At 37.4% G+C, this 27,269-nt stretch overlaps 1 protein-coding gene across 4 annotated transcripts in view; it reads right to left on the bottom strand.

Annotated features, from left to right (window-relative positions):
- Positions 1-599: 599 nt before the first annotated feature.
- SUGT1 (SGT1, suppressor of G2 allele of SKP1 (S. cerevisiae)) overlaps positions 600-27,269 on the bottom strand; it is a 26,790-nt gene continuing 120 nt past the window's right edge. Inside the window, exons 1-13 of one of the 4 annotated variants that reach the window (XM_010576603.1) lie at positions 27,129-27,269; positions 23,317-23,407; positions 22,538-22,607; positions 22,112-22,182; positions 17,488-17,541; positions 15,749-15,765; positions 15,499-15,576; positions 14,661-14,695; positions 14,003-14,099; positions 12,843-12,950; positions 2,814-2,904; positions 1,771-1,952; positions 600-1,138 (exon numbers count right to left, since the gene is read on the bottom strand). The exon at positions 27,129-27,269 is cut by the window's right edge and continues 120 nt beyond it. In XM_010576603.1, the coding sequence (XP_010574905.1) occupies positions 1,037-1,138; positions 1,771-1,952; positions 2,814-2,904; positions 12,843-12,950; positions 14,003-14,099; positions 14,661-14,695; positions 15,499-15,576; positions 15,749-15,765; positions 17,488-17,541; positions 22,112-22,182; positions 22,538-22,607; positions 23,317-23,407; positions 27,129-27,269 (1,137 nt within the window). In that variant the 3' untranslated portion in view covers positions 600-1,036. The remainder of the gene's footprint in view (positions 1,139-1,770; positions 1,953-2,813; positions 2,905-12,842; positions 12,951-14,002; positions 14,100-14,660; positions 14,696-15,498; positions 15,577-15,748; positions 15,766-17,487; positions 17,542-22,111; positions 22,183-22,537; positions 22,608-23,316; positions 23,408-27,128) is intronic. The other 3 variants (XM_010576612.1, XM_010576619.1, XM_010576627.1) reach the window with 3 other exon arrangements.

The following is a 27,269-nucleotide window of genomic DNA, read 5'->3' as shown; positions in this document are numbered from 1 at the left end:
AGGTGCCCAGGACCCTGTCCAGATGGCTTTTGAGCATCTATAGGCCCTTGCAGACTTATATCTAAGTAGTACAAGCATAGACAGTATTTCTTACACTTGTCAGTTCTTTTTCTGTAAATACCGTTATTTATAATTCGATTATGATGGAAAAGCTGTACTGATGGAAACAATTAAGGACACATGGGCTCTTCTCTGAAATATAAACAGTTTCCAGTATTCTGAAGTAACAGAACTTAAAGCAACTGCTTGCTATCTTTGATTTCAGGCAACTGCAATAGATCCTTCTTTCTGAATATAGAAGGCAGACAGAGGACCCACTTTTTTGTAGAAATTTCCAGCCACAACTGACTTTCTCCCTTCCATCACATATGACTGCAGTTCAACCTATCACACAGGTGGAAAGACTCCAAAAGTGGAAATTTTGTGTCTGCATCAAGAATAGCAAACTCATGCTCTTCACTGAATGCACATTTTGCTCCTACGCATGCCAGCTTTTTTTTCCTTATCAGTGTGTTCGTATCCTTACCTATACGCTTTCAACGATTCCCCATCAAAAAACAAGATTACTAAAAATGAAATGAAGCAGCTTCCGTATAGAAAAAGTTATAATTACATTTTTATTTAGCAGAGTTTAAGAGCAGACAATGTTAACGCCGTTGTTGAAAAGTGTTTTTACCCAAAGTTGCCAAGATCTAATAAGTTACTGAAAAGAAATACCAGGCGTAAGGCAATAATCCTGACCAGCCATTACAGATCACCCTATTCCCAAAGAGCAGAGCTGATAAAGGCAGTAGAAAATTTAGACTGATTGACTCGATTTCCAAAAATTAGACAGAGATGATGAAAATAGGGTTCCACTCTTGAATATATCTTTTAGATCTGTGGATGAAGGTATTTCTAAAGCACACAAAATGTGAAGACAATTCTTGTTTCCAAGGGAACATTCAGTGCTTTGAATCCAAGAATGCTATGTCCATACACAGTGGTCAGTACAGGACTATGGCAACACATAGATGGTAAAAGATTAAAAATAGGGTTAGAATTTTTTCCATTCCATGTCATCAGGAGGATTTACTTCTACCTTCCTTTTACCAACATCAGACCAGTTGGTGCTCAGAACTGTGCCTCCAGACTCCATCTGCAATATGAGAAAAAGCTTGTTTAGCTTGCTACAGGAATTCTAGTAATATAAAAGCCACATTTCTTACAGCAGATTAACAAATTCAGAAGAAACATGAAGAATTTAAGCTTCATGTAGTAGCAATTACACAGGAATTTTGTGTACATGTAGAAAAAAATTTGACAAAGCCATCACTCCATAATCTTCAGCCCAACAGTACGTTTATCAGTACTGGACACAATGTGATGTTAATTCACTTACAAGAAGCTTTTGAAGGGTCAGTCATGTTCTTACCCATGAGGATTGTAAATAAAAGGAACTAGATACAAACAATTAAGAGGAATTTGATCCTTTCATCCATGGCAAGCCTTCAAGCTCTGTATGAGCCAAAACCTATTTCCTTTGATAACACTGATTGAGAGACCAGTGACAAAGCACAACCTTAGACTTAAAGAGTCACATTCATTAGCGTACAACATCATAGCTTTCAGCGAGACTTGTTACACCAGTATGTCCAACAGAACCGCTGCTGTTCATTATAGGCCCAAGGTTTTGGTAGCTAGAGGCTTCCACATTCATGCAAAGTTTAGTAAATTGTGTCAGTGTGCAAAAGTTACACATTTCTTCAGAGAAAAAGAATGAAGACTTACAAACGATTTGTTCATGGCACGTTTCACTTCATCTGTACCATCTGAATAAATTTGCTGGAAGAGTTTATTTAAAGCAGCATCTCCTTCTAACTTCTCATTCTTCTCCTCTTCTTTGATTTCAACTACCAGTTTGTCCCAGTTCCTTGTATAGTGAGAAGATGATGGATATAAGTGCTGGGTATCTGAAATCAGAAGTGTTAGTTAACTAAGCATTTTCTCACAAATTTCAGAGCAGCAGAGAAAACAGACGTATATGTATCTGATGAATCAGAGATGATAATGGAACATGAATCTGAAAATGCAAATGGATTCCTCCTTACTGATATAAGCATTGCAGTAACAAAAAGAAAGGAAACTAAGAAATGCTAGACACTACACTGAGTACCTACAAAAGTTTACTTTTAAGTAAACAGAGTTACATAATTTAGCTATCCAACAAAAAAAAATGCTGGACAACAGCAATGCAGATAATTAAAGTAAAAACGAGGCAGGAGATACTGGCTGACAGCAAGAAAAAAAAAAAATCCCCAAAACCAGCAGCATAGAGCCACAGGCAAATTTGAGCTAAATTTCAAAAAAATACCTGAAATCAATAAATCAGGAAATTCAAATTCTCTCAAAGACAGATTGTTAATGTCTCTTGAAAAACTGCAAATGTATTACTTTCCAAGAGAGATGGAATACTTAAGTAAATAATACTTACTTATTTAAGCAATAACAGAGGCATAACAATGCATAGAACTGCAGAACAGTGACCAAACCAGCCAAACAGATAAGCCCAGAGGAATTAATGAAAAGCATATATCCTTAATAATCCATCAGATTAATGGAAGTTATGACTAAATTTAATACTTAAGTTTGAGTAATGCCCTGCAGACTTTTTCTGTCAATTCTTGGCAGTAAAAACAAGACTATTAGGCTTTTCTTTGTAAATATGAAGCTGTGATTTTATTCACAATATTTAACACAAAAAATATTATTAATAACTGCAAGTAGTTTAATACATATAAACCATTTAATACTTAATAGTTGAGAGAACAAACCTGGAGTAAATTGCTTTAACTTAGGAGAATCTCCCTGGCCCTCCAGCTTCTCCCATCTTACAGCCTCTGGCTTCTTCATTTTTATCTCAACCTACAAAGCACAAGTCAAAGAACAAATTAATCCAGATGGCAAACAGTTCTGCCAAATAGTTTCAAAGTAGTTGGATCCTGTAGCAGAAAGAAAATAAATGCATTTGTTTTTAGAAACACAGTCTCTAATATAAAGCCTATACTTTAGCAAATTTTACCTACCTTACAAGATGAAGTTACATGACTTCCAAGTCGCATGTCAGCTAAATTCTTATGTGGCTGCACAGATCTTCTATCAGACTTTTATCCTTTTGTTTAGTACCACTTAACTTTCTTTTGCTTACTATTCACTTGATTCTTTTTGTAAATTATGGCATCCCAAAAGTAACAATCAGTCCCAATGTCTCTACACTGCCAGGCACCAAGGTATTACCTTGCAAGCATCCCTTTCTTGCCAGTCAGCTCTAATAATTAAACAGCACTTTTGAAGGACTACAAAATCCAACTTTCTCTAGGTTTACAATTCAACCACCAAAAAATTTCGTATTTGATGTGTAGTACACAAACCAGAGAAACACCCTGGGACTATGCAGATCTTCCCACTGGAGAAATTCAGAAGCTCTATTAATTTGGTTCAACGAACAAACACTGCTATGGAGAAAACTGTCTAGTATTCATTGACAAAACTGGCAATTAAAAATGGATATGGTTGCAATTATCATAGGAGAAACAAAATTAAGTGAAGTATGTCACGCCCTATTCAAAACTACACAAAATCCCTTTAGACAACGATATTGAAATGTTTTTTCATAATTAACTTTATCCATTGGTTACACGGTTACAAAGTTACAAAACATTGTCTGAAAAACAAGGACTGCCTAATGTCACTCCAAAGGACAAATTCACTTAAGAAAATGTCACAAAGTTCATATGACACTATTAACTGAAATCAGTGCTTGCTAAACTTCAGCAGTTCCTTATTTGTGAACTGCTGAGCAGAAGCGAGTTCTTAGTTCTACCTATAGCCACTATAACCTGGGGATCCCTGCAGACCCAAGAACAAAGGCACCACTGTAAAAGCTAACCCTAGAGATCCTAACAGCAAGCTCCTTGCACAGCATCATGTTGATCTGAAATTTGAACTTCATCTAATCCATTCTTCAAATCAAACACTGGTAAGCAATAGACCGAGATACCTTCTAAAAATAATGAGCTCATTTAAGTTTCAAAGCTTCCATGTTTGCAATCATGCTGCATTTTAAGAACCAGAATACCCAATTATGACTGCTTCTCTCCCCCCCCCTTTTTTTCCCCTTCTTTTTCCCCCCTGGGGAAGCTACCATTTCCCTAGACAAGTTTAAATACTTATTTTCCACCACTAACTTGTACTGAGAACAACAAAAGTTTAAGACACGAGGCATGGAATGCCCTTCAAGGCAGGGGAGAGTTTCAGTAAGTTTGTAAGTCCAACAACCACTTGTATTTGACTTCCCACTCCCCCGTCTGTTGGATTTACAATGTTTTTAGCAACTTTACAAGTCACAAATTAAGCATCAGAGTATCAGTTTTTAAAATAGTGAAAGTCCCAGTCACAAAACCAAAAATAATCAAATGAAATTAAAATACTGTATTACTCTAGTTGCTCAACCTACTGTCCCTAAAGAAGGCCCGTATTACAGAGTTTAATATTGCAATCTGTAAGAACGCAGAGATTTCTGTCGAAACTATGCAGAAACAGCATTCAAACTGTGCCAGTAATTAGTCTTCAGTAAAATGAAAGAAGTCAGCAAAGCTTCCTCCACTGGACTCTTCTAAAAACACTTCAGAAACTATAACCTTAAAGTTCATTTTTTAACATCTACACTCATAAATCTAACGCTCTGCAATTAGTTTAAGGAAGCCAAAAATATTTGTGTATCTACATATAAGACAAGCAAGTAGTTCCCTGAGTGCCAGAACCAGCAGTTTTTGGGTTTGATTCCCACCCTCCAATGAATTTGGATCTCATGAGTTAAACATTTAAGTTAATTAGCCACTTAGAAAGGTACTAATTAGTTACAAGTGAAACCTGAGTATTAATTTCAAGCAACTTGTCTTTCCTCTGCTTCTTACATAACTCTTCTCAACCTGAGGAAATTGTACTATCAATTCAGTTGCACGTTGAAGTTGAGAAGGCCTTAATTTTAAGATTTTATACTCTGCTTATTAGCGCATCCTCCCATATGTTCTATTTTAAAAAAAAGAGAGAGAATGTAAATGCTTGATACTGAGACTACTCAACCCTATATCTCTTCAATTTCTCTTCTGTTTGTTTCTTCCTTCACTATCTCCTCTTACCCTTATGCTTCAGGCTTTCCACCGATCTTTCAGTATCTCAAAAACAGACTATTTCATCCACACCAAGAATGACCTCTAATGCAATGCAATGCTTGATGTGAGCTACTAACCATGGGCTTTTTTCTTCTCAGAATACAATCCTCCCCAAAGAGCCCTTATGAAGGCCTTTGGCTATTCATCAGAGTACTCTGCCCACACATAGAAAGAAAAAAAAAAAAAAAAAAAAAGGAAGATCTTTACTTTTGCTGCTCCAGTAATCCCCCTCTCCTTTTTTAATCTGCTAGTTCTTACACTTTCGTCTTGTGAAACTGTCCCTAAGCCAGTACGACATGACAAACATCCCTAAGGAAAAGGAAATCCTACAAACTAATTCCCAGTGTAAGATGCACATTTCTTAAATCTAAACCATTTCAACGCTGCCAAGCTAGAGGTATAGACAGCTGAAGAGTTGAGACAGAATGCATTTATGACATGATTAAACCTCCACCCCATCTACTGCATCCACTTCAATCGAAGTTACTCATTAGGCAAAGTGGCAGGCAGGAGTAAAACTAGGGAAATCATTAGCTTCATACCATTATACAACCACATTTTCCAAAAAAATAAAGCTATAAAATTCTGCTTGCGAAGGCACATATTTCTTCAACTTGAGAGCTTTATTTGATCTAAAGAGAAACAACTTTGCGAGTCCCAATTATGTGCACAAACGGCAATAAATGCATTTTAATGAACATTTTAAAGCAGATACTGATAGCTATCACACAGAAAAGTAACGTATCAGTACGGACATTTGTATCGTATCTAACACACAAGTACTGTTAGCTTTTTCCTCTCCTTTGAAAAAAATTCAGCACTCGGGCAAGAGAAATACATCAACACTTCACCAACTCCTTTGATTTAACATCTATATTTCATAAAACGTATGCCTGTGTGCCTCGTGCCAACTTTAGAATAAAAGACAGGAAAATTTCATTGCAAATTAACTGCTTTGCATGCCACTTAAGGACAAGCCTAATTCCTCAGCCTCTCCTTGTAGCTCATGCCGTGCAGCCATCTCACCAGTCCTCCACTAGGACTTGCTCCACTACCGTAGTGCATTTCTTGCACTGGGAAGCCCAAAACTGGACACAGTACACTGGTTGTATGAGAAGTTCCAACACAGAAATAATCTACTTTCTGTTGTAATTTTTAAGTTCCTGGTATTTGGGGCCCAAAAAAAAAAAAAAAAAAAAAAAAAAAAAAAAAAGAAACATGGAATTTTGACAGAGTAATTCATGCACTACTTGTCTGAAATACTGTCTTGAGAGAAACCTACCCCTGAGAAGAGGGTCAAACGGGGATTCATTGTCTAGAAGAAACCCCATCCACAGTGAAAGGATACAGAGAAGATTCTACTGACAGAATTTTCTAGTCATAAAAGTAATCAATTTTTTAAAAATCTATCAGAGATTGTTTGCAATTTAATCTAAGTGCTAGCTATCAGAAAAGATGCTGCAGAGTTACTCTCAGAAGCTATTCTAAACTATTTCATTGGTAGCATAAGAACACAAACCCCCCTTACCTTAAGATGACTGGCATAAAAGAGCATTCAATCTAGTTTTAAGAAAGAATTTCTCCCCTTAGCTACAGATAAACACATTGCTAGTTAGCCAACATTAATTTTCTAGGTAGAAGCTTACTGTTAAAAAGCCCAAACCTCTGATGAACTAGATTTCACTTGAACTAACCTTCTGGGACAGACATTGCCAGTTTAACTGAGAAACATTAAAAGAGAGTTTTTATCTTCCTCCCTAAAAGAAGATTCTGGTGTACATTGACAAGTTACAAGAATTTTCTTCTAATTTCTATTGTGGTTTGTATTTTACAGTCCATGCTAAGGGGAAGTTCACCTACCACTGGCAAATTTGTGTCAAGCTCTGATCAGATGGATGAAGGAAATCAGAACTGGCAAAGCTTAAGCAGTAGTTCAGCCATTCATTTGAAGATGCATCAAAAAATGGCCTTTTAAATTCTGATGTTTTGCTACATCAAACACACAAAAATGAGAATTCAGGGTTTCCAGTCAACTGCTTAGTTATTTACTGAACTTCTGACTGCCTTGTCTGAGTTGTAAATTTTAAGTGTTTAGAGTTGTCATTTTGCAATCATCTCATGTATTTTGTTACCTAAATTTAAGAGTAGGACAAAACAGCACTGTCTTCTAAAAACGTATGACCTATTCAAACTTACCTCTAAGATTATATGCACATACAGTTTTGCTATCCTAGTTATTCAAAAACCTTTTATACATTGCTTATATTGTGAATTCCAAGATCTTTGGTCCATAACTTTAAACAAAATACACCGAGATGAAAATAACTCGACAGTGTTATCACAAATAAATTATAATTAAGAAATTTATTCTGCAGTGAATATATTGCAACAGAAAGGATTTAGTGTGCACCTTTCAGTTTCTTTGCCAGCTATGTACTATGGAGAACTGAGTGCAAAAAGGTCAAAGTTTCCACCACACTGATATTACACAGCAACCCCTTGTTAAAATTTTAAATTTTAGAGGAGCTACCAATACAGATCATTTAGGTATCCTAAAGCTTTTTGTCACTGCATCCTCAGTGTAAACCATCACTATTCCAATAGTTCTTAAATCCATCTTCTCTCAAGACAGAGAAAAACCCTTATGCCTAGTTTTCCCTTATGTATTTATAGAAAGCATGGGCACTAACTTACATGCTTTGTTTAAAACATAGTTCTCAGAGTATTAACAAGTTTAAATCTGCTCCACACCATCTGCATTCATAAAGAAGAAGAAAAAAAAAATTCAAACTTATTTTGAGCCAAGTAAATATCATGCCAATCATTGGGAAGGTTTCTTTATGGTCTAGCCAGGAAATTGCTCCAACTAGCCCTACCTAAGAGATGCAAGAAATTTCAGAGAAGCATCCAACACTTATCTTAAATATCAGTTTATAATTTACAGAAAGTGCTCAAGAATATATATGGGAGATATGAATCTGCACGAAAGCCTCATAGAAAAAACAAGTACAGGAGAGCAGGGAAGCCTGCATTCAAGTGTCTGCAAGCAAGTTAATGAAAATACCCCAAACGAGAAAGTATCTTTTAAGGATCGGACTGCAATGGTAAGAACCAACTTCAGTTAAAATAAATCTGTTCCTCTGTTTATCTATTTGTGTACATTTGCCTCTGAATAGAAGCTCTGACAACAGTCCAAGAGTATGTGAAACAGTTTCACTCTTTGCCTTTTCCTTTACATTTAGCAACAGGCATCGGTGTGCTTTTCCAGTAAGCTGCACAGAGTATTTCAGAGTTTGCAAGGCAAAATGTTGGTTTGAGGAAAAGAAACATTCCACTGATGCACACTACCATATTCTTGGCATGAAGCTGCTGAGAGTGTGCTTCTACCTCAGACATGTCTATGAACTAACAAATGTCAACTGTAAAAGAGGCTGAGGATTTCTAACACCTCCCCCCTGTTTGCAGCACAACTTTGATATCTAACTAAAGGACAGTTCTGGGGTAAAGAAACCACTTTTTACCACTTTTTCAAATGGCTCTAAATTGCTGCAAGTCATTGCCTGCAAAAAGCCCAAACCACTAAACTCAAAACTCACAGTAATGTCCCCTGACTATTTGTAGGTGCAAGAGCAGAGGGGAAGAAAAAGAGAAAACACTAGCTCAAGTTTCCTTCAAGTTCATAAGCATACCTGCTAAAAGCACATAGTCATCCTCACTCTCCTCTTCTAGGTCTAAGGAGAAGAAAAACCTGAGCATCACCTAGAACACAACAGAAGACCTAGAAAAACTGCTCACATTACACAGGTTTCCAACAGAACATGGCAGAATATTGCCCTGGAATCCCAAATACACTGACTGAACAAAAGAGGGAAAAGAAAGCTAGGCTGATTGTGCACAAAGAATTGTTTCAGAACAATAGAAATCCTTACAATATTTGTGCATTTCTACTTCCCTGCCTTATTTTCTGGCCAGAGACAGATCAGCTAGTTTTGCCTTAAACATATTTAGTCACTCATTTTAAGTTTTTATGCCTTTTTCCTTTTATGAAGGGAGCACGATGATATTATGCAAACTGAGCTACCGGATAACTGCACGCAGGCAACTAACGAAGAGCAAACTTGGTCCAGCTTTTACATTTTGGCTCCCTCTTCTGGAAAGAAGTAAAAAACCAAGTAGCACCACTAAACGGTACCTACCTTCCTACTGTTAAATGCTGCATACAACCTGCAGTTTTCAGTGTGGCACAGTTTTTCCCCAACTTCAGCTGACACCTGAACACAATTGAGGACGACCACCAAAATAGACAAAATCCTACCTATTGTGTACAAAGTCATGCTACATACAAAGACCAGATCAGCTTCCATTTGTAAGACACAAATCTCAAATTTATATGGTGCTTTTTGGAGCTGCTGTTACTTTTTGATCAGACTACTACAGTCAGACACCTTTGACGGATGAGGAGTACAGCCAATAATGTCAATTGATCTAGTTATGCTAGTTATGATCTATCAGCTATGCTGCTCATGTACAAGAAGAAAATGCTATGCATATATGGCAATTAATGCAGTTGTATTCAGCATTTTCTCACATGAACATCAAGTTGAGGCCTTAGATCATCAGAATTATATGCTGAACAACACCCGGTAATTCTAAGGAACTCACAACTAAATGTGAACAGGAAACATAATCAACTCAAAGCTGAATTTGCAAGTAGTGATATCTATTAAATAGCAAATAAGCTCTTGAATTAGGTAAAAAAATGGCTCCAAGCATAGCAGGAATACATACAGCCACTATAAAGGCCATCTGTATCATCTGTAAAACTGCTGACAATTAGAGAATATACAATACTAGGATGAATAAAGAAAGAGATGAAGATTTTATCTCAAAACTGGACTTCACCCACACATTATGCTGTTCTGGCATCGGCATTAAGTATTTTACCTCTTCTAGCTCACAGCTTGAAGTCAAAAGTTTGCAGATTATGAATGCTAATTTACTTCTGCTCATACAGAAACCAAACACCTCCAAACATTTATGTATGCTACCTCTGTACCATTTGCTAGTTCTGTTCTTTTCCAGAGACTTTGTATCTCCAAGCTAGACACAGCATGGATTTATTGAAAGGTATAATTTTTATTTCATTGCTAGGAAAGAAACAATTTTTAAGGTATCAATTGCATTTTTCACCACTGTTAACATTCCCTGAAAGAAACAATCCCAGAGTCTGTAAGTTCTGTCTGCTCTTTGCAGTTATTTTAGAATCTGTAATTCTGCAAATACCATTAAGGCTATTTTTTCCTCCTGAATTTGCATCTTTACCTTTATTCCTTTGCATTTGTCAAGCAATGCTGAATTTCAAGCAGTATTGAGAAATCCCTCTCTGGCTTCTCTTAGCTACCAAAACACGCAGGATTGTTCTACTATCTGCCAGTTCTGTTGTTTCATCCTCTGTCCATTACATTTGTTAGTTTTATGAAGTTCATGGGAAACACAAACTATCCACCACATCGCCTGTCCATACATTCCACACTGTTTCCTCATATATTTCCTCATACAACTGGAAAAGAAAGACCAGACTCTTTGTTGCCCAGTGAAGACTACACAATGCTAATGGCAGCGTGGCTCATATGTTCAAAGCAGCAATACAAAATAAAGCAGTGTGAACACATGCAGTTATTCTTATTTGAAATTATTAATCCACAAGAACAGATCTGTTCCTATCCCATGAAAACACAATTTCTTTAGGAGTGTGTAGTAAAAGGTTCATATAATTGGGAAGATAATGAGATTATATCTTTCTTTCCAAGTCCTTACAAAAGGTCTTCATGTAAATGGTATAAATTAATTTGTAAGGGGTTTGAGAAGTTCTAAGATAGTTTATTCAAAGTAATAACTGCACATTTTCCATACTGCTCGTAAGAACAAAGTACATACACGAAACTTATGAAAAGAAATCTGAATTTCTAGTATTCAAACACTAAGGCTGCATCATTCCCTTAAAGTGCTTAATGTTTTTCAAAGTAAAATATTCTAAGCCTTTAAAGAAGTCTTTGCATGCTTAACATAGACCTGCTTTTAATTTTTTTACTTCAGCCAGACTCCATCTGCTGGCCAGTACCGGAATTAGCTGGGGCATCATTTAAATTGTATTCCTTCACAGACATCTTTACACTACATTCTCTTCTGGAAAAGGAAGAACATGTTGAAGCACTGACTTCTGCTGTTAGAACACCTCCTGTGTTCTCTCTTATCCCATTTCATCTCAAGAACATTCTCTCACAATTATACAGGAACAGTAACATTTGAAAATTAATGCAAAATATTTGCAATTCAGACACTGCCTGAACATAACTAAAGCTTTCACACCGCTTTAGGAACCTCAATCTAAACCAGGCTCTAACTACCAGAAATTATTTCAGAGATTTACTAGAGATGGTAGCGTAGAAAGACGAAGTCAAGTTCATTTCAACAACGCTCAGTAGCAAGCAGATGCTTCATAAAAGTGATGGTAAACTTCAAGACAAATGAAAAGTATAAGACAAGTTAGATAGGAACATAAAGCAAACAGGACCTCATGTTACTCTTCTTGACAAGGTCTGTGCCCATTCCACTCAAATTTATGTAAATACTAACGGACTAGCAAATTTTCTACATGCTTTAAGCACTCTGCTTATCTCCCACAGCATGAGAGCTCACATGACTCAAATCACATAACCTGCCCAGCTTCCTTAGTGCGAGGAGTGGAAAAACGAGACCAATGTTCTATGGTAATCCTCTCATCTCATCTTGAAGTCCCTCTTCCCTGAAATGATGCACGAACTATTATAGGTACCTTTCTGAGAAGGGAACAGGTAAAATGGAACCTGAGAACACAAAGGAATTTCCAAAAGCTCTGCAGAAACACCACTGAAATACAAGGAAAGCATCAACAACACAATCCTGCTTCAGAGATTCACACTTGGCTCTATGGACAAAGCATATGTCTGTCTATGCATTATACCAACAATATATGCTATGCTAGACCACAGTCAGTTTCTTATTTTTCTATACCTGTAACATAGAAGAAACAAAATGTTGAGACAGAAGCATTCTCTCTCATGCCATGCAATTTTCAAGTGTCTCCAAGCAAGTACTATTTCCAGGAACAGGGCAGAATACACTCTCTTGAAAAGCCAAGAACAGTTAACCATATGGCTAACCTTTAACAGCAAGAAGTCATGAAAGGGTAAAGAATTATTTCAACATTGAAATCTTTTATTTCTTGGGCACACAAAGATAACAATATTTCACAAGGCTCCTAAAAGTTCAGCAGAAAGGTGTTAATACTTTCCTAACACCTGAATTTTAAGAGCGAAGACCACAGTCATCTTTCTACAGCAACAAGTAAAAGCGTCCTCAACATAACCGTCATTTGCACTTCAGTAAGTCCCAGCGTATTACTATTTCTGATATTTGCAAAAGTTTAGAAAGCCTCCCACTGGCTGAAAGGCACCTTGAAGAAAGAAAAAGCATTTCTATATGAAAAGCAAGATATTATGACTGTTGCAGAGAGACAAGACAATAGAGCAGAAAGGTTTTCAACATCAGGAATGGTCAAAGAAGTAATTTACACTTTAAGAAGCTTACCTTTGTTGAAAGCACTTTAAATGTACTTTGCTCTGGCACTATAGAATGAAGAAGAACAAGCTTTAAGTTGTAGTCTTCACCTGATGGAAGTCTCACTGATGCGTTCATCTGTTAACAGTTGAAAACACGTCTCTGGTCATCTTTGAGAGCAGTTTTTTCCATTTCTAAGTAAAGGATTGTCATTTGGCACCAAGATTAAGTGATTAAATTAATGACCCTTCTCTAGGGCACTTAAAAGCATCAGGTGTCAGAATTTCAGATGACGCCATTACATTACAGCATTATTGAACAAGGTGTTTCTAAAGTATACTAGAAAATGAACAGGAGATTTCAATTCTTAGCCAGCAAGTACTCAAAAAGCCTATTATCTTGTCAGCTTGATCTGCATTCTTTGGGGAAAGAATTATATGGCAAATGAAGTATCAACACATTAATAATGGAATACGAAAACAATTTGCAACTTCCCTTCTAATACACGCAGACTACGTGGCAAGCACTCACACACTTTTAACAATCTAAAGCAGATAGTAACAACCAAGTACTTCTGGTAGTTTGTGAAGTATCAACTTAGTTGAGAATAAGAACCCAACTCTTCAATACTCTCAGCTAAATTAAACATGAACGTCATTGGTACCGCATATGGCATTACAATAGATTAGTGCACTTCCTTGAAATATATACTTTGCTGCCTTTAACAATTTTAATGATGCCAAAAGCAAGAAAAACCCACCAACCAACATTCATTCTTTTTCTGTAATTGTCCTAAAGCAAGATACTACTTATTCATAGCTGTTTTTAGAATACCTTATCTCTGTCTGTTCCTACACCAGATGCATGCATACTCAAACATTTTAAGTCCAGATCACTTCTTCCCCCATCCTTCCAAACACACAAGCAGCTGAAAAACAGATGTTCCCTTTTCAGCACGCACACCACACTACTGCTTGTGTATAAATCCTATGGACACTGCTGCGGCAATAGATGCTGATTCACTTGATTGGGCATACACACATATACAGCATAATTGTATATAAAAAAACCTCAGACTGAAGACCACCTGTGCTATTCTTTTCATGCTATTGCAGCAGATAATGTTCACTGTTTTAATTACTACGTTTTAAGGAATCTAAGGATGCATATCGATAACCAATACAGATCACCTCTTTCTCCAAGAACTGCACACTGACATCATCCTTCTGTGCATTCTTGATCATTATAGTCACAATTACTTGAGATTCTGTTTGGTACCAGTCATATCTAAAAAAAAAAAAAAGGAAAAACTGAGAGATATACAGTACATTGTGTAGTTTGATGGGAGAGAGAAGACATACAAAATTAGATTTCTTCCTCTAAAAGAGCAGTTGCAGAATTGGCAAGATAAGTAGTTAAAGAACAAAGAATCTTTTTTAATCAAAAAGCATACCAAAATTAGGTCACTTTCTTGACCAATTCATAATATTGTTTGCCTTCTCTAAATTAAATAGCACCTTTTTAGTTCAGGATCTTAAAAGAATCTCAAAAACATTACCTATACTAGGCACAATCGGGCAGTCTTTTAATTAAGCTCAGCATGAGAATTAGAAACAGAAGTCAGAATGCTTACTCCATTCCCCACTCTCCCAATGAGGCATAATCTCCTGAAAGTACAATTCAGTCTGAACAAAAGTGATGACACCGAGAAACACTTCAGTCAGACTGCCACTTTTTAAAGTTACCCAAAAAGAATTTCTACAGTCATTATCTTGCTTCTCCAATCCCCCAAAGAACAGCTATATGTCAATTATTTTAATTCTCACAGTAAAGCTAAAGTCAACTTACTTGATCTTTGGTGGCAGAGGTTGCTGCTGTGCATTCTAGTTGAAGCATATTCAATTGGAAAGAAAGTTACATCAGTGTTAAGTGAAAATTTATAATGAAGTACTTTTCAAAGACACAAATCATTTTCATACTGATTGCTCCCCTTTTCTTGATTTATGTATAAGCATTAACTTACAGGTGAAGCTCTTCACTGTTCTCCTAACCATTTATGCCAGATTAAGAATTAAAGTTTCAATTTACATTAAATATGTCAGTCTGTGACTTAGAATGTATTGGTCAGACATTTTATAGATAGCAGAAAGTTCTGCTTTAACTCATTTTCTTCCTGGATAAGAAGTACACCTGAGACACGTACAGTGGCTATGTTGCTAATCTACAAGTCATGAAGGAAACCTGAAATAGATCTGAGAACTCAAGATATAACTTTTAAACATAAAAACCTTTTAACTGTAAGATCTGTCTTTACATTACACCCACCACGTTTTCTGTACACTTTCCTCCTCTACCCTATTCTTAAAATGTAAAAAATGGAAGTAACTATGAAAGAGGGAGCAGAACATCCAACGCAAATTCCCATTTTTTTGTCTCAAGAAAAAAAAGGGGGGGGGGGGAAGGTTTGCATCAATTTCAACATTTCTTCTAAAGACTTCCAATAAAAAAAGGAAACTGAAAGCTGCACAAATTACAGCAGAAAAAAGTCTGCACAAACCACTTGCAAGCTACTGGGGAAAAAAAAAAAGTTACTTTCTAGCAGTCACAAGCAAGTTAGTATTGACAACATGAGCTGGTTAATTTGTAAATTAGGCCACACATTGCAAGCCAGAAACTTAAAATTTACTTCAGTGAGTGCAGAGTAACTGCCATATTTGTATGCCATTCCTAGGAGTTTCCAGGGTTCAAATTTTGCAACCTTGGTCTCAAATAAAAGAACACATGTTCAGAAGGAAAGTTAAATCCTTCAGAATTGCATGCAATAGAAAAGATGATTTTTAAAGCCTGAAAGTTGTAAGAACCCTCTGAAGCCTGAAAGTATGCGCTAGCTTAACAAAGAAATTGAAACAGTAAACATATTAAGGAAAACATCTTACCACTTCTGTCTGTGATGCTGTAGAAAGAAAAAAGTTGCACTTTCAGAAAAAGACATATTGAACTTACAAGGCATATACTTCAGTTACTCCACACATTCCGCATTTATTCCAGTCTCAACAGTAGAAGTCAAAACCATGCCAGTTCTACCTCTAGTATTTTGCTTTTATGACACACTACTTTTTAATCAGATTTCAATCAGCAACTTGTACAAAGGAACAACTGTAACAGAAAGCATGTTCCGATTAACAGAAGGAACAAACTTTCCATTACTTTCCCTTGCTTATCAGAAAAACATACAGACCTTTTTTAATGAAAGCAACACCATGGCAAACAAAAGTTTTAAAAATCACTTCCCACAAGTCTGTACTAGGTTTATCATCCATCCCTAGGAATAGCACAAAGTTCCCCTCAAAACTGTGTCTTGTGCAAGGCAAACCCACCTGGGTAATGAGACGGAAGCTTGGCAGAGAAATTCACTCACATGACCTTAAATATACTGTAATACTTGGATCTAAACTATAGCTCAGTATCTCCTCTTCTAAATACTTTTTCCTAAAATATTTCAGACTAAATATGTTTGAAAAAAAAAAACCACCTCTCCCTTTACTTCTTTATAATGCATACTGCTAAAAAGAGATAAAGATTAACAAAAAAAGAATATTCATTTGTAATTAAGAAATCAGAGTTGTTCTTTTATTGTTTTTTTTTTTTCCCCCACTGGTGTATCAGAGAATTAAGAAAATGGCTCAAAAAAGACAAGACACGAATGAATATTCAAAAGAAAACAGGACAAGTGAGTTGAACCAGACAAAACACTGCAAAAAGTAATTCTGACATTACAGAAAAATGTGTATTATAACCTCTTTCCTTGAGAGGGCAGAGAAAATTGTCACCCAAGATAATTCTTTGCAAATAAGACCGTGCTTGCCAATCACTTACGCAATTTGTCCAAATAAAAATAAACCTGGCAAAAATGTATCATGAAGCAGAAATCTGTTCATTCCTATACAACACAAAAAGGTTCTACTCTATTGGCTTTTTAGTCAACAGGTTGACATGAACTTGTTCTACTGTCCCGTTCTCCAGTGTGCACCATAAAGAGGAGGGAAAGTCACAACAGGTGGAGGAAAAACCGACATCAGTTATTGCGTTATATCTCATTAAAATCCACAGGCAGTTTAAGCACTGTGGATGAGTTAATTGTCAGGGATGTCATTCCGTAGGAAGGTATGAAAGGAAGCTATACTCACACTCATCGACTACCACAGGTAAGACACCACAGCAGCAATTAGCACCTAAGGTACTCTCCACATGGAATCAAGGACTAAAATCCCCAAATTTCCACCTCATTCCAACTTTATATTCTGTAAGACTTGAAAACTTATTTTGTTTTTGGAAAGCAAGCTGAAACATGCTTCCACAGTTAAAATTAGTTAGCAGTTGTGTATGAAAACAAGTTAAAATTAATTATGATTGTCTGAACTTTAAATAGGTACTCCCCTGTCACATCTAATTATTACACTAAAACCCTAGTATTAATGTTCCTCTAAATCTGAGGTATAGAAGTGTTCAGGATGTCTACTCTGAGAGAAACAAGAGATAGGAAAAAGTGATTTAAAAAAAAATAATTCTTTTGTTTCTAAGTAAGAGGTAAGCTGTAAATCTTTGAAAAACACGACACAGCTTCAAAGCACAGGGCATAACAAATCCCTTATCAAGTAAATGTGGTTTTTCTTACCATTTAGTGTTTCTTCACATCTTTTAATCCAAATAGTAAAGGTATCATCTACATCTAGAAGAGATCAAACACAGTAACATTAAAACTCTTCAAGCACTACACGTATTGCATAAAGAACAATTCCTCACAATTGCCACTTGGAACAAATCCATGCCAAACTCACATCAATTTACTAAAAAAAAGGTATTATTTCCTATTATCTTCTTGTAACCTCTGTCATTCCAGTTAAGTTTTAAGTATTTTTACACAACTCTACTATTTAACTCTGTTATATTTAATTAACTTCAAATTAATTTGTAGGACACTCGATTTTGTTTGAACTGACCCAAATATGCTATTGCTTTCCAACCTGCTCTATCCCTATATAAGTGTTTGGAAAGCAAGTAGTTTTACACATTTTTCCGTTATTCTTAAAATTATTTTTTCAAAGTCACACACTTCCTCTCTAGAGGAATAATCACAAGAGACAGCCACTTCTGGGGACAACCCAAAGTTGCACAAGTTTTCACAAACACCAAGTATTTTCTCCTGACGGTTTCACACAAACTTTACAGATACATCTGAAGTTTCAGAGATGTTAGAAATACATAGGTGCCAATACCATCCCATGAATCACAGAAAAGTTTAGAAAGACCTTGATATACTAGGAAGCAAGCTCCTCAGATAGAAATTAATTCACTAGAAAATAGCTCAAAAGGTAGCAGTGTAACAACAGAGTAATCATCTTATTCAACAAAATTCCCAGAAAAGTCTTTCACAGTCAGGAAAGTAAAAAAGTGGCAACATTACTGACCAACTACTGAGAACAGCTAAACTTTTTATCTTTTTACAATAGACAGAATTCACACTGAGGAGTTCACACAGCCAACTACCTAGCAGACACTTGAAGAGGCTCGACAAAAGAGTTCCCAGCAGACATGCACATAACACCAACTGTGACTCTACTGCAGTTATGCAAACTATGCCCCCCAACCCCTTCAAATATAAAATGTACATAGATTTTAAGGTGTGCCTTAGGTCTTAAAATTGCTACTCCACTCCTCAAGCCACTTCCTCTTCCCTTTTCTTCTGCCATCCTCACCACTCATCTTAAAAGTTATCTAAATTTTAAGCTACATAACATTTATGTAATCTCTCAGTTGTTTTTAGGAAAAGATAAAAATGCAAATAATGATACGGCTGTCTTGACATCACAATACAATCAGCCACTGACTGCTGCAGTCTCTTCTATATTCCTAGCAAATCCTAGAAAGAAGATTTCTTTCCCGTTTTCAGATGGAATTAACCAAAATTAACTATCAGAGGGTTCTGTTAAGGAATCCAAGGGCTGTCTTCAATTACCTAATGTATACTTGAGGTGTTCAGATGACTGATCGCAGACTGTCCTCAGAAGTACATGGGGAAAGGAAGCGAGGCAAAGGACCCAGGATGCAGTAAAGTAAGTTCTGATTAGATAAGGAAAATTTTTACTAAAAGAGTGGTCAAACACTAGAGCAGGTTGCCCAAAGAGGCTGTGGAATCTTCAGTCTTGGAGATACTTGGAAATCAACAGAAAAAGAACGCAAGCAAACACATGCAATTTCAAAGTTAATACTGCTTTTGGCCAGGGCACAGAATTAGATGAGCTCCAGAGCTTCCCTGCAACCTAAATTAATCTGTAAATTTAAAACTTAGCACCCATACCCTAAAAAGACTCCCAAGTTTTGCAGCCAGGAACAAAGTTTATTTATCAAAAGTGAAATTAAATTAAGTAGGTTCAGGAGTCCAAGCAAAGAGAAAAATGAGTCAGATCTCCACTGATCCAGCCTCTGACTTGCAGCAGCATGTGAGGAATTATCTTTTTAACTATGCCCTATGACAAGACTGCTATACAACACAAACTTTAAAAGAAAGGTCCAGTGTTATCTTCCCTATTTTCCTAGAAGGTCCCCCTCACCAACCACTGCCTCTTTCCCTGCATCCCAGCACATTTTATAATTTGAGGCAAAAGAATTTTTTTTTTTTTTTTTGGTGCTCTATAACTGCATTATCATCCCAAAGAACTTACCAGTGACTTCTATTAATAACTTTCTAGTTCAGAAAACCTAACTGGGTCTTCACTTACTGAAAAATCTACTAACTCTTAGAACACAAGAAAAGTACCTATGAACACATTTCTTTAAAAAGTTGATGCATTCCACCTTTACTAAATCCATTAGGTGGTCACAGAAAAAAAAAAACAAGAAAATTTGAGTATAATTGTCCCAAATCCACATAACATACTGAAGAGTAAGGGATCACAGTGCTTCTTCAATCTAAGGCAAATTAATGAACTCCAAAAATCCACATGCGTCTAGTCTCATGGTTGAGTGAAAGGAATCTCGCTTCCTAATGTTATTTTATAAAATAAAGAAACATTGCACATTCAGCAATTCATCACATCAAGTCCTATTTAGATATCCCTGTAGGTGGGTAATGGGAAGCTTGCTGTCATACCCTGGGCCTGTCAGTCATACCAGTAATGAGCATAAGTAGGAAACTCATCATTATTAGCATTCCAGATTAAGATGTAAAACAGCCCTTACATCAACAAGGAAAGAGAAACATGTACTGGTGTACTTCTGCCCCCTCGTGTGGCAAAGAAACCGGCAAAGAATTCCCCACCACGGCAATTCTCTCTGAGGCAGCAACAGCTAAATTCTTCTCTCTTTATCACCTGCTTAGCAGTATGTGGCAAATTTTCCCTCTGAGCTTTGTTCGTTTTGCACTAGCTGCATTGAACTGGAAGTTAATTGTTTTGCCAAAATGCTTATGCTCACAATTGTTTTCACCTGGGATCTATCAAACATTCCACAGAACTGCAAAGGCAAATTCTGTTACCGACATAAACTTGCCAGCAAATTAGGTAATATATGGAAGAGACTCAACTAAAACTCCGTATTTTTAAAACGGGCTCCAGGAGACTCCTCATCTCACAGTAGGTCACAGAATTTTGTAACGAGATACGGAAAGCACAGCGGAAGCGATCTTCAGATGAGAGAGTAATCAGGAAGGACTGGGGAGCTTCAGAAACACTTCAACTGGGTAAGCAGCAAAACGATGGCAAATTAAATTCGAACAGGTAGAAGTCAAGCAATTCAGCACAGGAAAACGCTGTGCTGTATTTCAGGGATTCTGAACAAGCTAAGAGGATCCTGGTAGTCACCAACTTATCTAAAAAGATACTTGCAGCTCTGTGTGCTGTTGCACCCTACAACGTAAGTAGGATGTGAGGTTAAACAGAATTAAAAAAAAAGAGATGCTCTGGCTTGAGATTTTGTGTACAACCTGTATTTTGAACAGCTCCAACTGACCAGCTAGAAAGGTGACAACATCCATGCACATGAAAAACCTCAAAGTGATAGTGGTTTCTTGGGGTGGGGCAAGAATATGAAAAAATATAGATCTGTCATTCAATTAAATTCAGGAGTGATGAGTTTGGAGATGTATGAGAAGTCACCTATCAAGTACGGAAAGCTACAGAAGTCACTGGAAGGAATCACTTTCTTTCATGGGAAGATACTAAACAAAGAACTTGGCTAGACTGCAAAGACAGACTTGTCTTTCTAGCGTACAAACCAGCGGAGACTACCTAGTTATGCAAGCTACCAAAACTGAAAGAACTTTAAGAAATTTCTTATATTCGCTTATTTGGAAGAGGCAAAGAAATTAACTTTTTGCTAAACTTTCAGGTCCCAGCCACTGTTACAGGCAAGACCACATACTAGAAAGATCTGAGACCATGACGATGCTTACCAGATTAGTGCACTTTGCTCTGTGTAACCCTTCAAGGTGCTTTTCTTACCATTTCCTTCCACTGTTGGGATGGGAGGGAATGGAATGAGGAGAGGGTTTTATTTGAAATGAGGGATAGGAGGGAAGAGAAGGGAGTCGCAACCATCTAGCAATTGCTTTGTTTTATGCTTCCCCATGTCTTCTACCAAAGCTTTCTGTATTAAACTACTCCTTTCTTGCTTCTAGAATAAAGTCAGGTTTTAAAAAAAAAAGCTCTAATTCTTCCCAAACTAAAAAGTGCCCACGTCCAGCTGGGAAGCCAACACTTTTAATAAAGAAAGAGATATAATAAAAATGCTTCTGTAATTAAGTAATATGTAATGTGAGGTAAAAATCCATTTTGTCAGTCTGAATACCCATCAAGTTGCATGTGCTTTCTAAAGACCAGTCTATCAAACAGTTTAAGTAAGAAATTCCAGCTATGTGTAAGGAGCCTGTTCTGTTCAGAAACTTTTCTAAGGCACTTAATGCCACACCATTGCCACCATTTGTTTGTAAGACCCCCAGGAAGCAGGAAAACACTCCCTTTTTTTAAAGAAAAAAAATAAAATTAAAAAGATTAAAAAATCATATACTTCTTGCTAAGAACTTTGATAGACGTTTTTAAGCAGTTTTACACTTTTATGCAGTGATTGCACAAACCTTCCCAAAAGCTAGACATCTGAAGTCAGGCACCTAATTCATTAGCCTTTTAAAAAAAAAAAAAAGAAAAGAAAAGAAATCCTTGGTCTTCACTTTCAACTAACACAGTAAAAAGTTTTTTCCTCATTAGCAAAGGAGTACTGTGCACACAAGAAATTTTAATACTTACTGTCCAACCTCTGTCCCTCTCTGAAAGACTCTAAAGCAGATGCATAGTTTTTGATATGATATTCACCTAACCTGACATGAACAAAGAAAAACACAAGGAAACAGTAATTAACTTTTCAGTCTAATCCACATTCTGAAGATCACGACATCCTTAGGTTCACACACTATACCGGTTAAAATTACAAATGTAAGAATTTAAATCACCCAAGAGGTGTGTTTTTGAAATGGCTAGGATGTTAAGATAACCACACCAAACTAAATCGCTTCTTATAACCACAGCTTTATTACAAATGGGTTACAAGCAGTATGGCATTAAATTTATTCATTCCTGGTGTTGCAAAAAGCTTGTACAGAGCCATAATCCAAATACTAGTATTGCCCTACAGATTTATCGCAAGATTCACAAAGTACAACATATGACACGTACCCTTTTCTAAGGAGCGCTACAGCATTATTGGGGTTGAGTTCCAGGGACTTCTTTGCATCTGCAACTGCATCTGTTGGAAGTTTAAAGGTGAGGAATATAATAATGTGTTATAAAAAGCAGTGAACTGTGAGTCTTTCAGTAGCGAAAATTTTTTAAGGTGTACTATGTTTGCTTTCTTAGCTTGCAAACAAATCACACCGTTTGAATTAAATCTAGCCACAACTGCTACAGATGAACCCTTCATTCAGCTGCAGAGCTCTACATATGATGTAGCCTGACTTTTGTTCAGTCAAATACTCTGACTTAGATCTGAAGTGTGAATCTGTTTGTTTGTTTTTTATTGGAAAGAAAAAATAGGTCAAATCTTCAGTTATTCAGTTAAAAATTTTTCCCAGGCATTACTCAGTTATCACATTCCTACCACAACAGGATCCAGTCTCTACCAAAAACATAAGGATGGAAGATGCTTACAACACAAAAGCTTAAAATCTGCGTAAGAAGTCTACTTACAGAAAAAAGCTGCCAAGATAATAGCAGACTAAAATAGAATGGAAAGCTGGGACTGCAAAGTACCCAATTCATTGGAAGTTTTGCAGAAACAAAAGAATTGAAAACAAAGTAACTATAAAATTATGCACTAACTGTAAAAGCAGCACATTAAGTTACAGATAACACTTTCTCTTATTACTACATTTCACTTCAGATTGAAGACATCTTCTTTAAAGAACGTGTTATAATACACTTGTAAGAGGATTCTCAGTGTTGTCTGAAGATGTTACCAGCGTATTTCTGTAGAAGAATATAAGCATAAGCTCGTTGACAATAATATTCAGCATCATCTGGATTCTTTTCCAAAGCTGTTGTCAGTTCCTGTAAAGACACATAAAAACCCCCATGAAATGGCACCTCGGAAGTCCCCATGAAAAAATACAGTACCAAACTCTATCAACTAATAGACATTTCAGAAGAAAATACCCTAACTGGCATGACTGTACCTGTTGATCAGTTCTCATCCACAAGGCTTAAACATCAGAGCTTGAAGTACAAGGAACCTGCCAATTATATCAAATTCAGGGAGCCTGTTTCTTACTGAGAAGGAAGAAGGACTTTCAAATGCCTTCAACATGAAGTCTAATGCACAGGTGATCCTCTACATTCCAAAGACTTTCCTATAATTCTCAGCATATTTGTATACAGGTCTGCTGGGTTTGAGGAAGCACTGCAGTATTAGGCATTTGGAAGTCAACATGCAGTATGTCAAAACACTTGTGTGGGGATAACATGCTCAAAGCATTGTGACACATAATAACACATTACATGATATTGTTGAGCGTAAGAGATTGTTTCGATTTATGCTGAGCACAAAAGCAGAAGAACAAAAGACTTATGGGGCACAGGCCTCACAGGAAATACTGCTGCACAATATAAATAAGCATAAAGTAGTCCCTTGTTAGGGGAATCACTGGGTATACAGATTGAAATAATTATATTTTGTTCTCTGTAAGAAAAGTTTGACTTTCGCACAACAGAATAAAATCAGGACTTGACGCACACACCTGGAAAGATCATGTCCAATTCTGTCCTTATTATTGAGAGATGCTCTTCTCTTTGCTAGAAGACAGTAAGTCTTCCAAAGCCACTGCAGTACATCACTACAGTACTGTAACTCTGTTTGCCAAGTTGACTTCTACTCAGAATCTAGCAAGCATGAATGTAGCTAAGATACAGGTTTTAAACCTGCATAAATATTAGCACAGCACAGTTGCCAAAACTCTGTCCCACCGAGCCAGAGAAGAACAGAAGGACTTGCCTTAGGTTTAATTCAGATCAGTATCTTGTTCTGTTTCACACGTCACATAAAACATTCACACCAACTAGGAGTTAAGTGGCCACAACAGCTGCTTTTAGTAGTAGCATGAGTTCTTACCAGCTTAAGATATGCAAATCTACATGAAGGTACAGCATATAAATCTAAAACCTTGAGGGTCTCTGAAGAAAGTGGCAGGCAGTAGACCACTGTAACTTCACCTAATTGTACTGATGCCCTCCTAAGATTTAAAGTCATTCAAAAGCAGTCATCATTACAGAAATACTCATGGCTATAGGTATTCCCTACGGGAGGGACATAAGGTAACCCACATATAAAAACTGGTTCATACTATGCTGAGAGGTGAAGTACAGCTTTAGATCCTGAAAACCCAGTGGGGTCTGACTCTGACAGTGAACACTGAACATTACAGGCACTTCACAAGCAGAGTCGCTTCTGTGACAGATCACCTCTCGCTCCAAACGTTATTTCCTGTGATTTACGCTGATGACAGAAGCACCAATTAGAACCAGCAGACAACATATGAACTGATCCTCCTACAGAACTAGCCCTCCCCCCAGGAAAGCAAAGCAAACCAAACCCAAGCATCTTCAACAGCGTGAAACTCATCTCTTTGTTGGCTTTTTAGCATAAGTCATCACATCTCATTCAGCCACACGCACATGAAAGAAGTTATTCCTATAACACAGCTATTTGAGAAGACGGCCAAGTAATACTCAACTAGCACCAGGAACTCCAGATTATGGACATCAGCAACAGTTAACTTCCAACAGGCTTGGAGGACCCTGTCCTCACAAACACTCAAGTATGTGTTTTCCACATATGTTGACTCTAAAGGCCCTTACCATGGGACCAAGTTGCAAATCTATTTCTAAATATATTGGGAACTTTCAGGTCCCTCCACACTAATGATAAGAGTTTGTATGAATTAAAGGTGCTTTTGGTCTCCACATAGTAACCTACTTTTTCAACTTAAACCAACAAAAACGTCATTAAAGACTTCACAGCTATATCATTCAGAGATTATTTAAAGATGGATGATGATCTTTCATTTGTATCAGATTCAGGTGCAGAAAGCCGAAGCATGCTCTCCAGGAGTTCAAGGAATCAAAAGTCCTGAGGACACAGTGCAGAAATTGCATGACAACTGGAGATAAGTCTAGTCAGCAAATGTGTCAGCATTACACAGCACCATTTATACAGTATTGTGTCCCAGATTAGAAATTAAGTACATGAGCTAAAAGACCACACCTAAGATCATGCAAATATGGTATACTAGGTATACCACCTGTAGATCCAAGCTTCTAAATCAGCAAAATGCTACACTGAACTATGCAACTTACCAGTTCAGAGATTACCAAGCACAATCTACCTACTCAATTGAGTCCTTTTAAAAAAAGGCTACACAAGTGACACCAGTATTACCATATCAGGTATTAAATAATAGCTATAGAACGTGTTACATATTGTTTTGAAGCACTGAATGTACAAAGAACCGAAATATAAACTAGAAAAGCAAAGCAACTATGTTAAAAAAAAAACAACCAAATGCATATTCTGATAGTATTCTTTAATACTTCCAAAGACCTTTTGGTGTTGAGGTTTTTTGGGGGGTTTTGTTGGTGGATTTTTTACCCCACAATGGGAAACGTATTTTTTTTTTTTTTAGATCTTAGTTTTACTACGCCAAATATATTTGGTTATTCCAACTTGCTTTTTAGATGTCATTTATCCTCTGAAAACAAGCTACAGCCTAAACCTCAAAGAGCTGTAAGATTTAGCTTCACCATTTTCTTTATGTAAAGATAATCCAGCATCATCTTATGCTTCTGCCACCTACTCCATTCAAGTAGAACTATCCATTTACATCCTCTCCCCTTCCAAGTACATTAAACAGAAATACTTATCCACCCTCCAGTTCTGCCTTCTCATTAACCCTCTAAGTAAAAATAACCTTTGAAAGCACATTAATACATGTTAACGGCTAAAATCATAGAACAGGCCAGGTTGGAAGGGACCTTGAAAGATCATCTGGTCCAACCTTTTGTGGGAAAGGGGGCCCAGATGAGGTTATCTAGCACCCTGTCCAGTCATGTCTTGAAAACCTCCAGCGATGGGGACTCTACCACATCCATGTGGAGGTTGTTCCTGTGAATGAGCATTCTCACTGTAAAAAATTTATTTTTCATGTCGAGATGAAACGAAAAATCGGTGCTGATCCCCGCAAAATACAGAAAGAGGAAAAAAGCGATCATAAAATAAAACGAATAAAATAAAACAGAATAAAAACGAATGAAGATTGAACACGTTTTCTCCACTAAGCTTAATGCTTTTTTAACCACAAATCGCAATTGCTTTAGTTATTTGAACTACCATCTGCCTACACGGAAGAGAAAGTTGGTTCAGGGTCTTTTTTCTGCCTTTCTTCTTTGCAACACAGGTAGCCCAAGTATTTTGACAGAACAGCGCCAAACCCCTCTGCCTGCAGACCTCACACGAGAGAGGTTTGTTTCCAAGGGACACTCTGCAAGCCGCCCCCCCCTCACAGCAAGGGCAACCGCACCAGCCTTCAGCCGTTCCCCCCTCGCCCCTAAGCCCGGCCCAGCAGGCTGCAAACCCCGGTTCCCCCCCCCAGCACCCCAACACCGGCGGCTGGGCAGGCCGACAAACTTCAAACACTGGCCGGGTAAGACCCGACGACCGCTTCCCAGCCCCCGCCGGCCTGGCCTGGCCTGGCCTGGCCTGGTCCGGCCCGGCCCTCACCTGCGCCGCTGCCCCCGGGTCCCGGTCGACGTCCCCGTCCGAGAACCTGCCGAGGAAACACAACGGCGTGAGAGGAGCGAGGCGGGAGGGTAGCGAGGCGGGGAGGGGTCGGAGGGGGCTCACCGCAGAGGAGGAGCCGCC

The sequence above is a fragment of the Haliaeetus leucocephalus genome, unplaced genomic scaffold (assembly GCF_000737465.1).
Source record: "Haliaeetus leucocephalus isolate CR32 unplaced genomic scaffold, Haliaeetus_leucocephalus-4.0 Scaffold32, whole genome shotgun sequence".
NCBI classification, from domain to species: Eukaryota; Metazoa; Chordata; class Aves; order Accipitriformes; family Accipitridae; genus Haliaeetus; species Haliaeetus leucocephalus.
The sequence above is the reverse complement of the archived record's forward strand: the minus strand, read 5'-3'. Positions and strand labels throughout refer to the sequence as shown.